Consider the following 14965-nt stretch of genomic DNA (forward strand, 5'->3'; position numbering starts at 1 on the left):
CATCTAACGCTCCCAGGTGACAGCAAGACAAAAAGTCCCTTGCATACCTCTCAATAGGCTGGCCATCTTGGAACATCGAAGAAAGGAACTTCCTCAGGGCCTGGTTGCTAACAACTGCTGGATCCATTTTGTGGTGAGTTCTTCTGTTATGATGCAGAAGCAGGAAGCAGGAAGCAGGATCCAAATGCAGCAGTGTTTTATTAAATAAACTTGAATTAAGACAAAGACTAAGACTCCGGGACGGGACGGGACGGGGCAGACAACATGCAACATTACAACATCAAGAACTCACAAAGACTGAACTAGACACAGGGCTTAAATACAAAGGCAAACAAGCTAAACAAGATAACAAGGGGGCGTGGCTAATCAGAGACACCTGGGAAGACTAATCAACATAACGGGAGACAGCTAAACATGAAAAGACAGGGGAACACATGACAGACAAGAACAAGACACAAACCCACACCTTGACAGTCAGCCCCCCAGTTCACAAGCACTTCACCATTCCACAATAATTTTATTTTATTTTGATTATATATGCCTACATGAGCCTTGCCTATGAACTCGTAGGATTAGGACTGAGGCTAAAGTTTATGTGAATAAGGCTGCATTTGTAGATCAAAGCAGATTCATAAGAACTGTTTCTGTACAAGTTAATTAGTCCCATTTATTATTATTTTTTTCATAAATTCATTCATACAGTTGTTTGTTCATACATTGGGTAAGAACTACATCAACACTAACACATGAATTATGAGGATTAATTGTATTGCTTTGTGGTTTACAGAGCACAAAGAGATTTATTAAATGAAACAATAAAAAAATGGATGTGTCTTCTGGGACAGAAAGGCAGCTTTTCCACCTTTTGACCACAAGATGTCGTTAGTGTGCAATGTGTTGAAAAGCTTCGAGTAATAATCCATTTTATGATACAGTCGAGGGGGAAAGCCCCAGTGCTTCACAAAGCTTCATTTCACCATCACTACTTAGGGGCAACATTAAATACAGAATAAATAAACGGATCTATTTTCTCAGGGCTGGAGAGAGTAAAGCAGAACATTATAATCCATGTGTAGAAACTCTTCCTGAAGACATTTAATATCCGCTTTTCAGACGCTCATGAAGTGTGTGCAAATACTTTCTGTTTCACCAAACTGGAGCTGACGTTAATCATTTCAAAATACCTTAAAAACTGTTTTAGAATTAATTTTCTACAAGTTAGTCATGGATAGTGGAAACCTTTTCAGTAACAAAACAATTTTTTCACTAATAATGTAATAATTGTTTTTCAAGATTTTAACGGCATGTGGGAAACTGCTAAAATAAAGAAGTGAGACTAACAGTAATTCTCTTGTGTGCAAAAGTAGCCAATAAACTGTTCAGAGCAGATGTGTGTGAGACAGTGTGTTCACTCATTTGATGAGAGGAAGTGAATAACCAGAGGAGGAGCTGATGATGTTTAAAGGAAGAGCTGTAACTATATATAATGAAGAGTAAGACAGAAACCGAAAATGGCTGATAAGTGCGATCTGTGTCTGCTGGGACTGATCATTCTCTCTTCACTTCTCACAGGTAAAGAAATCTGTATTTTCTCTAAAGACATTGTAGGACTGAAAATAATCCAAGATATTTGAAATGAACAAAGACGTTTGCTTTACTGTTTTCCACCCCCTCTTTCTGCCACAATGACCATCTGTAGTTCCTAAAGGTACAGAGAGGCTGATAGTGAGCACTGTAGGCCAAGATGTGTGTACTTCAGGGGTCGATGAATTGTCACAAATTTAGTACGGTGGGGGAAGTTGTAATTATCTGATTGATCAGTTTGAACATTTCACATTTGGGTTTTAGTCACATGGTCAGGGAAAAGGATAAAAGAAGATTGTAACTGTTGCTCTGTCTCTTTTAATCTCTACTCTATCTTTCTCTCTCTCTCTCTCACTCTCTCTCTGGTAACATTTTACAAAAATGCAGGGTACAATTAATGGTATAAGTTATTATCATCTTATACATCTATTTTGAACTATTTTAAGTATAACTATAACCATGTTGCCAATAAACCCTTTCAATTACAACTAATGTGCTAACTAGTTTTGATTTGGTATTGACTTGCTATATAATATAATAGTGCTATCTATTGCAATACAATATCGTCACTCTCTATAGCAACGCTCTCCCACATATTAATCTATTGTAACTGCGCTTATTTCCGTCATTGGTATAAGTGGCAGTGGGTGGAATAGAGAAGAAATGTACAGTTTTCCATTAACCTGTTAACCTTTGCCAGTGCGCCCGCGCACTGAAGCGGTTTTTTTTTATTTAGTTCAAATTTACTATCAGATTTAATGTTATGCCTTGACAAACTATACATCATTAAAAAGATATAATACTCAAGTTTCAGTATTTGACCACTATTGTATTCTGAGAAACTTATAGCGACAGTTATTTCTAAATTTCTGTCAGGAGTTATGAAATGAAAAAATGAGTCGATACCTTTAATATGAATTATGCGCGTCAGCCGCTTTCATTCATAAAAAACTCCCGTGCCGTCGTCATGACAGCGATACACAAAACAACGTCCCTCAGGGCTTTTAGCTCAAAAATGTGCAGATTTGGAGAAATATTGATAGATTCTCATAGGTTTACATCAGATTTCTATTGACAGGAATAATATTTATTGAATTTATACCCAAATGCGTCGATGTAATCTTTATGAGCGTTTGGCACTCTCATTTACTGGGTTTTCAATTCATACCAGAAGCCTGAGGGCGCTATAAGCACAATAATAACCCATATATGGGACATGAAGAAGAGCCATAATCATGTGACATTCCAGGACGTCACTGATACCAGAGATACACACAAAGCTAACAAGAGATAGCGCTGTATCATGCAGATACAGATATTTTGAAGACAATAAACATGATTGCAATGATATTCGAGTTACCTGTGTTTTTCAAGCCACGCCAGGTATTTTAATAATAATAGATTATATGTATAATGTAATGCTAATCTATAGACCATCATTGTGCAGAATATGATCAAATAGTATATTTTCTGTCAGATTTTTTTTATCTGATGTCAAATTAGATCACAGAAGATTATTTAAAACACTTCACTTGCGTTTTAAAGTAAGTTTGAAGCACAAACATGGTTTTAATCTCATAAATTGTCATGTATTGATGGTGTGCTAAGCTAACATGCTAGCTAGCTCTAGGTGCTTCTATCTTGAAAAAAATGAACTAAATACAGAGTTTTAGACTTATCATCTTCAGATTTTAAACATAAAATGTTTAGACATGTGGCTTTAGCTGTAGTGCATTTCTAGATTGCTACAGGGTCAACTTCAATTTTATTTTCATGAAGATGTTTCATAAAAATAAATTTCTAATAACTTTACAAAACTTTAAAGCTATTTATAAAAAAAAATTCATTATGACAATAATTAATTCTACATTTACAATAAACTGCCAGGTGTCAGCTTTCAAATGAGATCATACTTGTGCTTTTAGTGCAAAGGGTTCATGAACTGTATCTGTTTCAGTGTGGGTATGTCATTTCTGGGGATTTTTCAAAAGTGGGCTTGCAGCTTAACAGGTTAAAACAGCAATATAACGTAGAAACAAATGCATTCTGGGAGATATTTGTCTTTTTTAAAACACACCCTATACCCTCATTAACTATTCCCTACATTAGTTCACTAATATAGTCCACTTGACTGAGTGAATAAAAACAAGTGAGTTAATTCAGACACTGATGAACACCTGCTGTTAACAAGCAGAATCACTGAAGGAAAGAGGAACAAGAAGAACAGAAGAAATATGAAATCAACTGAAGATAAAGACATTAAATCTGAAGATCTCAGCAGAGGAGGATTAAACAACTCCACAAACAGCATTACCAGCTTCACTTATTACTAACCAGACTGACTTTATTTCTGTCAGACGTCTACAGACGTTATTATTAAAAGGTGGCAGAGGTTTAGATCATTTGATGTCACCATGATGGTGATCAGTGTTTGCTTTAGTTGGGCTCTGGACCCTTGACTTTTGAACATTAGTTTTTCTTTGGCTGCGGTAGCTTTGTCTTTAAATACATTTGCTATTGCAAAAAAAGCTGAAAGAAAACAGGATCAGATGACAATGGCAGTTTGTTAATGGTAACAATCATCATCTAGTGGCACGGATCTCATTTATTGTCTAATGTATTTTATCAGTGCAGTTTTTTACAGTGTGTATTTTAGTTTTCTGCTTTTAATGCTGGTATGTTTTATGTTTCATTTATTAATATATATCATATTGATCACTGATATATACCGTGTTTCAGGTATCAGTGAAGTGGAGGATCATGTGTTCATCAGTTCTGGTGAAAATGTGCGTCTGTCCTGTAATAATGCTCTTTCTGACTGCAAATCAACTACATGGACCTACTATAACAGTCATTCAGCAGCAGTTGAACTGATTACTTTAGGGATAAAGAAGAAAGACACAGAGAGAGACATGAGAGACTGAGTCTGGAGTCTGACTGCTCTCTGAACATCAAGAACGTCACAGAAGAAGATCATGGATTTTACATCTGCAGACAAAATGACAGACAACCAGGATCTGATGCACGTGTTTTTCTGCATGTTCTTCATGGTAAGTTTATGATTATGTGGTCAATTTAAAATTCTCCCTTTAAACTCAGATGATGATTGAAGAGTCTGTGATTTGTGTTCAATTTCAGTGTCTCCATCATCATCATCATCTTCTTCATCATCATCATCATCCTCACAGACTGAGATCAGTCCAGGCCGCTCTGTGACTCTCTCCTGTCAGTTGTATTCATATACTGGACTCTCCTGTGATCATTTTGTCCGTTCTGAGGGATTTGAGCTGTTGTGGGTGAATCAGACTGGTGTTGTTATGAAGACAGACTCCAGATATCAGATATCATCATTATCAGATCCATGTATCATCACTCTGACTACAACACTCCTGAATGAAGATAACAACAGAGAGTGGAGATGTCAGCTTACTCACAGAAATCAACTCGAGACCTCAGTCAGATACACTGTCAAGTATTCAGGTGAGAAAACAGTGTTAGAAGACCCTCATAATGTCAGTAACACTAAGGTCTATCAGTATCACTGAACCAGAACAAACTGAGGGAACAAAAGCTTCTTTGACTCTCACAGAAGAGTAACTCAAAGCATTGCTTCAAACTAATGAACTGCAGTGAAGTAACAGTCCAAAACGTGATGCTGGAAATAATAAAGGAATTGAAATTTGACAGCAAAACTATTAACTTTTTATGTAATGTGATGATCAAAGTTAAAATATGATGGTCATATTGTACAGTATTAATGATCTGAACTAACATTCATCTTCACAGCTCAAGCTGATTCAACAACAGCAGTGAATCCAGTCCACATCACACACTCTCAGGATCCCTCAACTAGAAACACACACGTTTCTAAAGGTACATCATCACTGTCTTTCTCACATCAGTGCTTTTCAGAGCATAATGCTAGAGTTATCTTCAGTGTTAACTCATCACAATATGACTGTCATATTCTACAATATGATTGTCACACTGAGTTGTTGTTTTAGTTTCATTTCATGGACTTTTATGAGGTGTCCCAATTAGCGTACTTATGCATATTCTAGGACATGTTTAGTATAAACAGTGAGAGTAGTGTGTTCATATAACACTCCGGTTCCTTCACTCGATTCTCCCAGAAAGCGTCACATGAAGACGATGTTGAGCTCATCCATGCAGCGCATTCACTGTAGATCCATGAAAAACACCAAACAGACATAAAACACTGCTCATCCACTCACAAAATTATCAAAAAACATACATGTAAAAGTAAACAAATATACAAAAAAAGAGAGAGAAACACAAAATAAGCCGTACACTCGTAATGCTCGGCAACAAGTTTAACATATACAACTTCAGTTATTCATCAAGTCTGGGTGTCTTATGACCCCAATATGAAATAAACTGATTCAAATATATTTTTAAAAATATATATATTTTTGAAAAATAGAAAAATAGTTATCTCTGCCAACATTTTGTTTCTGTCTTACCGGAGAAAGTTTGTCCTGCCATTCACCTCAACCTTAACACATCCTCATTTGAGCCTCTGTGTCTTGGAAGACGGCCATGCCTGATTCTGGTTCCCAGGATGGCCACCGCCATGTCGCCTGAGAGTTTGCCTCTGGCCAAGATGGCCGCCGCCACGCCTGAGAGATCGTCTCCGGCAAAGATGGCCACTGCCACGCCTGAACCTGAGCTTTCAGCAAAGATGGCCGCCTCCACGCTTCCTGAGCCTCTTTCTGTTCCTGAGACTGAGCCTGTTCCTGAACCTGAGCTTCTTCACGTCAGGCCTGCCGATCCAAAGACTGTTCTTGTCACGTCTGCCGATCCAGAGACTGTTCACGTCACGTCTGCCGATCCAGAGACCGTTCACGTCACGTCTGTCTGATCCAGAGACCGTTCACGTCACGTCTGCCGATCCAGAGACCGCTCACGTCACGTCTGCCGATCCAGAGACCGCTCACGTCACGTCTGCCAATCCAGAGACTCCGGACAAGATGGTCACCACCGAGCCAGTGTCTCTGGACAAGATGGTCGCCACCGAGCCAGTGTCTGTTCCTGAGCCAGTGTCTCTGTTCCTGTTCCTGAGCCGGTGTCTGTTCCTGAGCCGGTGTCTGTTCCTGAGCTGGGGTCTGTTCCTGAGCCGGTGTCTGTTCCTGAGCCGGGGTCTGTTCCTGAGCCGGGGTCTGTTCCTGAGCCGGTGTCTGTTCCTGAGCCGGTGTCTGTTCCTGAGCCGGTGTCTGTTCCTGAGCCGGTGTCTGTTCCTGAGCCGGGGTCTGTTCCTGAGCCGGGGTCTGTTCCTGAGCCGGGGTCTGTTCCTGAGCCGGTGTCTGTTCCTGAGCCGGGGTCTGTTCCTGAGCCGGTGTCTGTTCCTGAGCCGGGGTCTGTTCCTGAGCCGGGGTCTGTTCCTGAGCCGGGGTCTGTTCCTGAGCCGGGGTCTGTTCCTGAGCCGGTGTCTGTTCCTGAGCCGGGGTCTGTTCCTGAGCCGGTGTCTGTTCCTGAGCCGGGGTCTGTTCCTGAGCCGGTGTCTGTTCCTGAGCCTGAGCCGGGGTCTGTTCCTGAGCCGGTGTCTGTTCCTGAGCCGGGGTCTGTTCCTGAGCCGGGGTCTGTTCCTGAGCCGGTGTCTGTTCCTGAGCCGGGGTCTGTTCCTGAGCCGGGGTCTGTTCCTGAGCCGGTGTCTGTTCCTGAGCCGGGGTCTGTTCCTGAGCCGGGGAGCCGGTATCTGTTCCTGAGCCGGGGTCTGTTCCGGAGCCGGGGTCTGTTCCTGAGCCGGTGTCTGTTCCTGAGCCGGGGTCTGTTCCTGTTCCTGAACCGGTGCCTGATTCTGAGCATAACCCCATAGCTGCCCTCAAGAAAATTTTGGGAGGGGGCAGTGGGTCCCCTGAACTGTCGTCTCTGCCATGGCCGCCCGAAGGGTCGTCTCTGCCCTGGCCGCCTGCACTGCCTGCTCCAGCTTGGCCTTCCGTCCTGCCGCACTCTCCAGGACCTCTTCCTCTCCATGGGCCTGGCCCTCCATCCCGCCCCCGGGTCCGCCTCCGCTCCACCACCCTCCTGGACTTGTTATATTGTTTGTGGAGTGTCTGGAATCCACTCCTTAAAGGGGGGGCTCTGTTATGATTCCTGTCTTGTGTTACCCTTGTCTTGTGTGGACTTATGTAATTATCCTGTCATGTGCCATGTTTTGTAGTCCCTTGTAGTTTGTCTTGTTTATTAGTCTCCCCAGGTGTTTCTGATTAGCCACGCCCCCTTGTTATCTTGTTTAGCTTGTTTGCCTCTGTATTTAAACCCTGTGTCTTGTTTCAGTGTTGGTGGGTTCTTGACTTTGTAATGTTGTTTGTTCTGTTTCTGAGTCATGTTCCCTGTTCCCTGTTCCCTAGTCGAAGTCTGTCAAGTTTTGAGTTAATCTAATAAAGCTGTTGCACGTGGATCCTGCTTCCTCCTTTGTTTCAAGCCTGCATCGTTACACAAATGATGTTCACAGTTCCCCTTTAAAAATACATGTGGCCCTAACAACCTAAACATTTTGCGACCACACACACACACACAAACACACACACACACACACACACACACACACACACACACACACACACACACACATAACATAACACCTCTAACAATAACCCTAAAGTTTGCAGGTCAAGCTCAAATTATGCTTTAAGTAATTTGAGCTTGTCCTGCAAATTCAACACATCCTCTTTTGAGCCATCTATTTCATTTTCAACCTTAAAACTGTTCTAAATGTGGATTATTTTCTTATTTAATCGTCCGACTCGTCTGATAATTTTTATTAACTGCTGTGCACGATGAATCAGTCCATTCTTAGGGAGTTGAGCATTAGTGGAAGATCTTCTCCAGTGCCTTTCTCTCCTTCTTCTCCGTCTCGAGAGCTCTCCTTGCGTTGTCCCTCCGGAGGTGTTCAACTAAAAGATCGTCCATAAAAATCTCAACCTTGTCTGTTACATTAACATTTCTTATTTCTGGGTCATCTCCATCCGTTACATTCAAAGCAGGCAGATAGTGTTTAATATATACTATTTCTGGAGATTTATCAGAAGAATTCATAATCATTTGTTCTCCAGTTCCAACATTTATTACAGAGGGGAAGAGACAGGGCAAGATAAAAACAAAGAGAAAAAGAGAGTGATGGAGATGAGGAGAGAAAAATAATCTACTTCACACTGAAATGATTTTAAAGTAGGGCTGTCAAACGATTAATCGCGATTAATCGCATCCAAAATAAAAGTTTGTTTTTACATAATATATGTGTGTGTACGGTGTTTAATTATTTTATATATATAAATACACACACATGGATGTATATATTTAAGAAATATTTGCATGTATATACTGTGTATATATATTTATATTATATATAATTTATATTATATATAAATATTTTATATATAAATAACACATTTTCTTAAATATACATGCATGTGTGTGTATTTATATATAGAAAATAATTAAACACCGTACACACACATATATTATGTAAGAACAAACTTTTATTTTGGATGCGATTAATCGCGATTAATCGTTTGACAGCCCTATTTGCTCGTAAAACTACCCCGATACAACCGCACCCGATACCACTTTAGGGGCCGTTCAAATATTGCATTTTTTGCGCGTGCAAAATCTTTATTTCAGATGTAGGCTATGCTGCGGCGAGATGAAAACGTCTCAACAGGTCATGTGACAAAAACCTTTCCGTAACAACATCGAAAGCTTGGCCGAACAGCTGATCATAGCTGTACAGGGCGGCTTTTTATTTCTTATCTCCATAAATATATCTAATAGTAAAGCTAATGCAAGGGCTAGAAATAAATTCTTTGCTGATACTTCATCATGGGGAGCACAGTTCGCACTGCTTTCTCCTTTCCACAAGCGCTTGCTCTCCTGTGGCGTCTGTCGTTGCTGTGCAACCATGAACAAAGGAGCGCCTGGAAAAACCTCATTATGTGACTCTTTCCTCCTTTCTTGTCAACGAGTGGATTCAGAGCCACCGCATCAGTAGCGCCGCCGGTCGCATGTCTCAGTGATTTTATGAAGAGGATGCAACTGTGTACCTTTTGGACAGCGCATCAAGAACTGGATTAATCCGGTACTCCGTCACCACCGGTACTTAAGTAAAGCTGGTACCATAATGGTTTATTTTTTTTAGTATCAACTTGGTACCGAAGTACCGGGTCTTTTGACAACACTACATACACTCATTGGGAGCTGAGCCCCGTTAAAATGAAAATCCTGTGTGAAGCTCGAGTATTATGTGATGATGATGTTGTGTATATGTGGCATTACGTGTTGAACTGAACTAACAGACGTGATCCACAGATCCAGGAGAAACTGAAGTCAGTGTGACTGCTGGATCATTATACAGAGGTACGACACGTTCATTTATACTGACAGCTTTATAACATTAAACTATCAGTCAGTCTGTAAAAGCTTCATCAATAACTGTTGATAGTTGAATACCCTTGACTTCAGTCATGTACAGTTTCTCTTCTTCCTCTCATGTTTCCTGCAGTGATTGTGACTATTGTTGAGATGGCAGTGTTTGCTGCTCCTACTGTGATTCTTCTTCAGATCATCTGTGCAAGAAGAGCTGGTGAGTTTTGAGCCGCACACAATCTGATGATTCACACTCATCTGATCTGGAACAATCTGCAATCATGATAAAAACACATACGAGAGGTCAGTCAATGCTTTTATTTTGCAGGGAGGAAGGACTCGAAGCACCCAGAGGAAATAGAGATGCCGACAATATTACAATAAAATACTGATGAGTTTAGAGCCAATCTGCAGCAATATTTACAATAGCAAAAACTTACAGAGGATTGTTCATTGATTTATTTTCTTCTTTTCAGAAAACAGAGAAAAAACTCTGATCCCAATGAAGAAATAGTGACACCAAATTTAGATTAAATTTTCTTGTGGTTCATATACAAACTGCTTTAAATATAATATTAAATAAAGTAATGGACAGATTCAGACTGTATAATCTCTCTCTGTTCTGTGTGATGGAGCTGAATTGGTGATTATTGTATCTCGTCTGTTCATTCCTGTTTTTAACATCTTTTTTTTTATTTTGAATGATTCATGCTAATTTCAGGCCTGATAGCGCTCCTGCGCCACGCCGGATTTCCGGCGTACAGACGTGTCAGCGAAAAAAAAAAAAAAAAAAAAATCAGGGGCACGTTCAAGTTCAAAACGGTGCGCAACGTTTTGCTACGGTTTCCGGGTTGAACGTCATGTTTCCTGGAAACGGCGTGCACCGGTGTGCAACGGGGTTTGAGATACGTTTTCTCTTGTTTGGTGGGTGTGTCAGAACTGCAGTCCAATCAGCAACAACGAAAGCACGCGGTATTAAAGTGAACTCGCACAATGGGTTCAAGGAAAGTAATTTACAAATGTGTTCGATGCAGCTCGGCATACGCAACAACTGAGGATATTAGAAGACATGTTTGTCGTAAGTTTTATTGTAAAAATATAGGATATCAACATAATGATGTAGTTGTTTATATTTTTAGCTTCATTGCAAGTGTATGACATTTGGTATAGAAATAAACAATGGTAATTAAGTGCTTTTCCTAAAAATGAGAAGTCAAGTCAAGTCAAGTCAACCTTTATTTATATAGCACATTTAAAAACAACAGAGGTTGACCCAAAGTGCTTTACAGATTAAATGAAATGAACATTTGATTGACATCATAACATTCGTCAATTAAAACATTCTATCAATATCAAAATACACAATTCATGATCTATTTAAAAGCTAAAGAGAACAGATATGTTTTTAAAGACGACTTAAAAATAGCTAAAGATGAAGAAGACCTCACATGAAAGAAAATACAGGGTATTAAAACAGTATGAACTACAAATAAAGTCAGTATGTGAGGCTAAATAGATGTGTAGATCAAACTTGATGAAAAATTATCGTGGCCTGATTTGAGGTAGCTCGCCAACAGGCCGTTCATATATCGCGTCTTTTGCGCGCTCAAGTTCATTCAAATGTAGGCGCACGGTAAGCGGTAATAAGCGCGCTCATAATTGAAGCGACGCGCTCGTTTTTTTCCATGTTTTTCGGCGGTGGAAATCCATTAGTCACTCAAACTTTTTTGTCGTTGTGGAGAGCGCAGACATCACGGGAATATCGGACCTAATTTTACTATTAATAATAAAAGATAGGCTAAAGTGCATTGTAAATGTCAGTAATTTATCTTTTTTTTGACTCATTCTTTTCATAAATAATAATTTAAAGTCTGAAATATGTGAGGTTTATCTTTTTATAAAAAAAAAATTGTCAAAACTTTTTGAACTTGTACATGTTAGTATAACATGTTGCAAGACACTTTTAAAATCTAGCTATCATTTTTAATGGTATTATTTTAATGTTTATGTAAAACAAAAAGTGCATATTGATGCTTATTTTATTTGTTATTTGCTGGTTTTCGACATAAAACGTGGTGAATTGATTTCATTGTGTAGTATTAGTACTTTTTGTACAGGATTCTGTGATAACCGTCATAATTTTTGTCACTATAATCATGAAATGAAATGTTCATGCCATTTCATCTCTAGTTATGATCAACTGAAATCAACTAATTATGTGTTTTTAAATAAATGCTTTTTCAATGACTGAATTCATTGAAATAAAAATGAATTCTTCGATTTGAATATTTTTTTGGCAATGCGTCGTAGGTCTTAAATTGCAATCTTTATGGTCTTAAAATGTCTTAAAATGGTCTTAAATTTGACTTACTGAAACCTGCTACTGTAATATGAAAAGTGCTATATAAATAAACTTGACTTGACTTGACTAATACTAATTTATGACTGAAGTCTTGTAGGCTATATAATCCGTTTTTTTTTTTTTTTTTTTTTTTTTTTTTTTAGTGGTACGGGTGTAGAGTAGACACACGATAGGCGAAAAAATGTTTGTAAGTGAGTGTTGAGAAGACGCGTTCAGCCGTGATCCACGAACGTAACCTATAAGAGTATCCATTGTTGGATCACTAATAGGCTTGAGACGCGTCTGCTCAACAGTCCGCGTTGTAACTGTGAGGTTTGAGCAGCAGTCTCAGTGAGGAAAGTAGAAAATGATCGTTGTAAAGAGTAAAATCAAGAATTATAAATCAAATCGATGGAGCTCCAAAGACAACAACGCGTTCAAACGCGACGCATTTAAGCGCTGTATTCACACTGTAATGAATTGCTGTAAAAATTACAGCATTATTTTACAGCAGCTGGCTGTTTTTTTAATAATACAGCATTTTGCTGTAAACCGCAATGCATTCTGGGGTCACGTGGCGGTTTGACTCAAATTTACGGAATATTGCTGTAAATTTCAAATCTACAGAGCATCGTCGTGGGATTTTCAACGGTCGTGATTCGGGTAGCGGCAAGGCGAATGATTCACACACAAGCAACAAGGTAAGTGACTTTTAGTTTTATTTTAGTTTTCATGTTTTGTAAGTGTCGCAGTATATGTATATAGCTATATATATTAGCGGTTACTATTTGTAATCCAGGATTCACGCGCCCGCGGTAGGATTTCACACATTCCCCGGCGCTATAGCATCTAACGTTATGGGTAGAAAACCTGAGTGCTTACATTTTGAACATGCTTAAATGACACTATTCACGGGAACTTCGTGTTGATTAGCACAGTTCGTCGTGATTATTTTATGGCAGACAGTCGTCTGTTAACACGGTCACAGAAATGAAAATGCGTTGCTAAGGCCTTGCTGTCAGCCCGCTCACGGAGCGTCGCTGAATGGGAGAATGGTGCTGTTCCAAGCCGTTTACTTAACCAGCTAGGTGTGGATTTGTATGCCTTTGTTATCTTCAGCCAGGTAATGTTAGTGTATTGTATAACGTTAGTTGATTTATAATATAATATGCTTTTTAGATTTACAGATATTTGTGTTTGTTTTACCGTCTGGCAACTTTTTTTTTTTTGCACAGGGTGCACAAGTCATTTTACCAGTGTGGTGACACATGAACAAATGAACTTGATCATGCTTATAACTTGACTTTTTGTCGTTGTAGAATGTTTTTCTGTTCATTTTTATTTATTGCGCTTCTGAATATGGCTCTTATGTCTAATCTGGTCTCAGTTGCCAATTTAGCGCCTTTGTCGCTATATTTAGCGAGTATTCAGACCCCCAAAGCGACTAGCGACAAATCTAATGACTTTTAGTGGTGTTATTGGAGGCTTTTAGAGACTTTTTGACGTGAAACCGCACATTGTTCTTACTCTTCTCAACGAGCTGCGGCCTGCGGGTGCTGTCGTTTGACCCATCCCCATGGCAAAGCACTCACAGGCGGCCCAGTTCTCGTGCACCAGCCCCTCCCAGCTGCACTTAGAGCGCGGAGATGTTCACCCCTCCGTGTCCTGACTGCAAATGAATCGCGCATCATGTGCGTGAAGCCGCCGCTGGCTGATACCGCCCTGTCTTACATTCAGCAAGGAATTTAAAATGTAAAATGTACTTTGTCTAAAATAATTAAATCGCTGCATTTATTTAGGCTCACACAGTTGTCGTCAGTGCAGTTGAGTTGGGAAGTTGAGAGTGCAAAGAGTTCCAGTTAGCAATAGAGGTAATTTTCTAAATATTTCGTTGGCTGTTGCATTTTTTGGTTGTAGTGACTTGAAACAGTAATTTAGTATTTGCCTTAAGTGTGAGTATTGTTTTTGTGTGCGTCAGTTGGAAATTATATCGGGTATAGTGCCAATTAGCATGTAAAACACATTTTAGTGTAATGTTTAGACATACTAAGCAAGGATGCATGTTGTGTAGAGCATTTAACTGTTTAAAATGCATTTAAAGTCCCACACACTTTTTTCGCGCACTTTTTTTTGAGCGCGTGCGCGCACTTTTTTCGCGCCTTGTTCTTTCTATCCATTGTATTTTAATGTCTGACTCCAGATAGCATTGTTTTCTGAGTGTGGAAATTAAGGATAGTTAGCATCCAAAATAATAAGTTTCAAGATGATCTGTCAGTTTTGCTCACATGAGTTTGAGACCGTTATGTCTTATGTAAGGCACATGAAATTACACAGATATTTGCCAAATGCAACTTTTAAGTGTGGAATAGCTAACTGCAGTTTGGTGTTCAAAAACTTTAATGCATTTAAATCACACTCATACCGGTATCATAATGAGAGACAACCTGTAGCTGTGGCACAACTCTGCAGTAACATTACTGATTTGACCTGTCACATTGAATGCTGTTCTGTGCATTGTGAGGATTTGACTGTTTTTTTTTCACATCTAAAAACCCATTTGAAAGAGGGCACAGCAGTAACATGTCCATTTAAACAGTGCAAAAAGACATATACTGTCTTGTCAACGTTCACATCACATTTATCAAGATGTCATAA

At 39.5% G+C, this 14965-nt stretch overlaps 1 protein-coding gene across 1 annotated transcript; it reads left to right on the forward strand.

Moving 5' to 3' along the window:
* The first annotated feature begins 1364 nt into the window (after positions 1-1364).
* LOC308700628 (uncharacterized protein) lies at positions 1365-10744 on the forward strand. Its single transcript, XM_081382328.1, has 7 exons — positions 1365-1572; positions 4324-4634; positions 4723-5064; positions 5371-5457; positions 9913-9960; positions 10106-10186; positions 10298-10744. The coding sequence occupies exons 3-7, from the start codon at positions 4902-4904 to the stop codon at positions 10351-10353; spliced, it is 435 nt and encodes a 144-aa protein (XP_081238454.1). The 5' UTR covers positions 1365-1572; positions 4324-4634; positions 4723-4901; the 3' UTR covers positions 10354-10744.
* The last annotated feature ends 4221 nt before the right edge of the window (positions 10745-14965 follow it).

Source organism: Scardinius erythrophthalmus (genome assembly GCF_964197995.2).
Source record: "Scardinius erythrophthalmus genome assembly, chromosome: 1".
NCBI classification, from domain to species: domain Eukaryota; kingdom Metazoa; phylum Chordata; class Actinopteri; order Cypriniformes; family Leuciscidae; genus Scardinius; species Scardinius erythrophthalmus.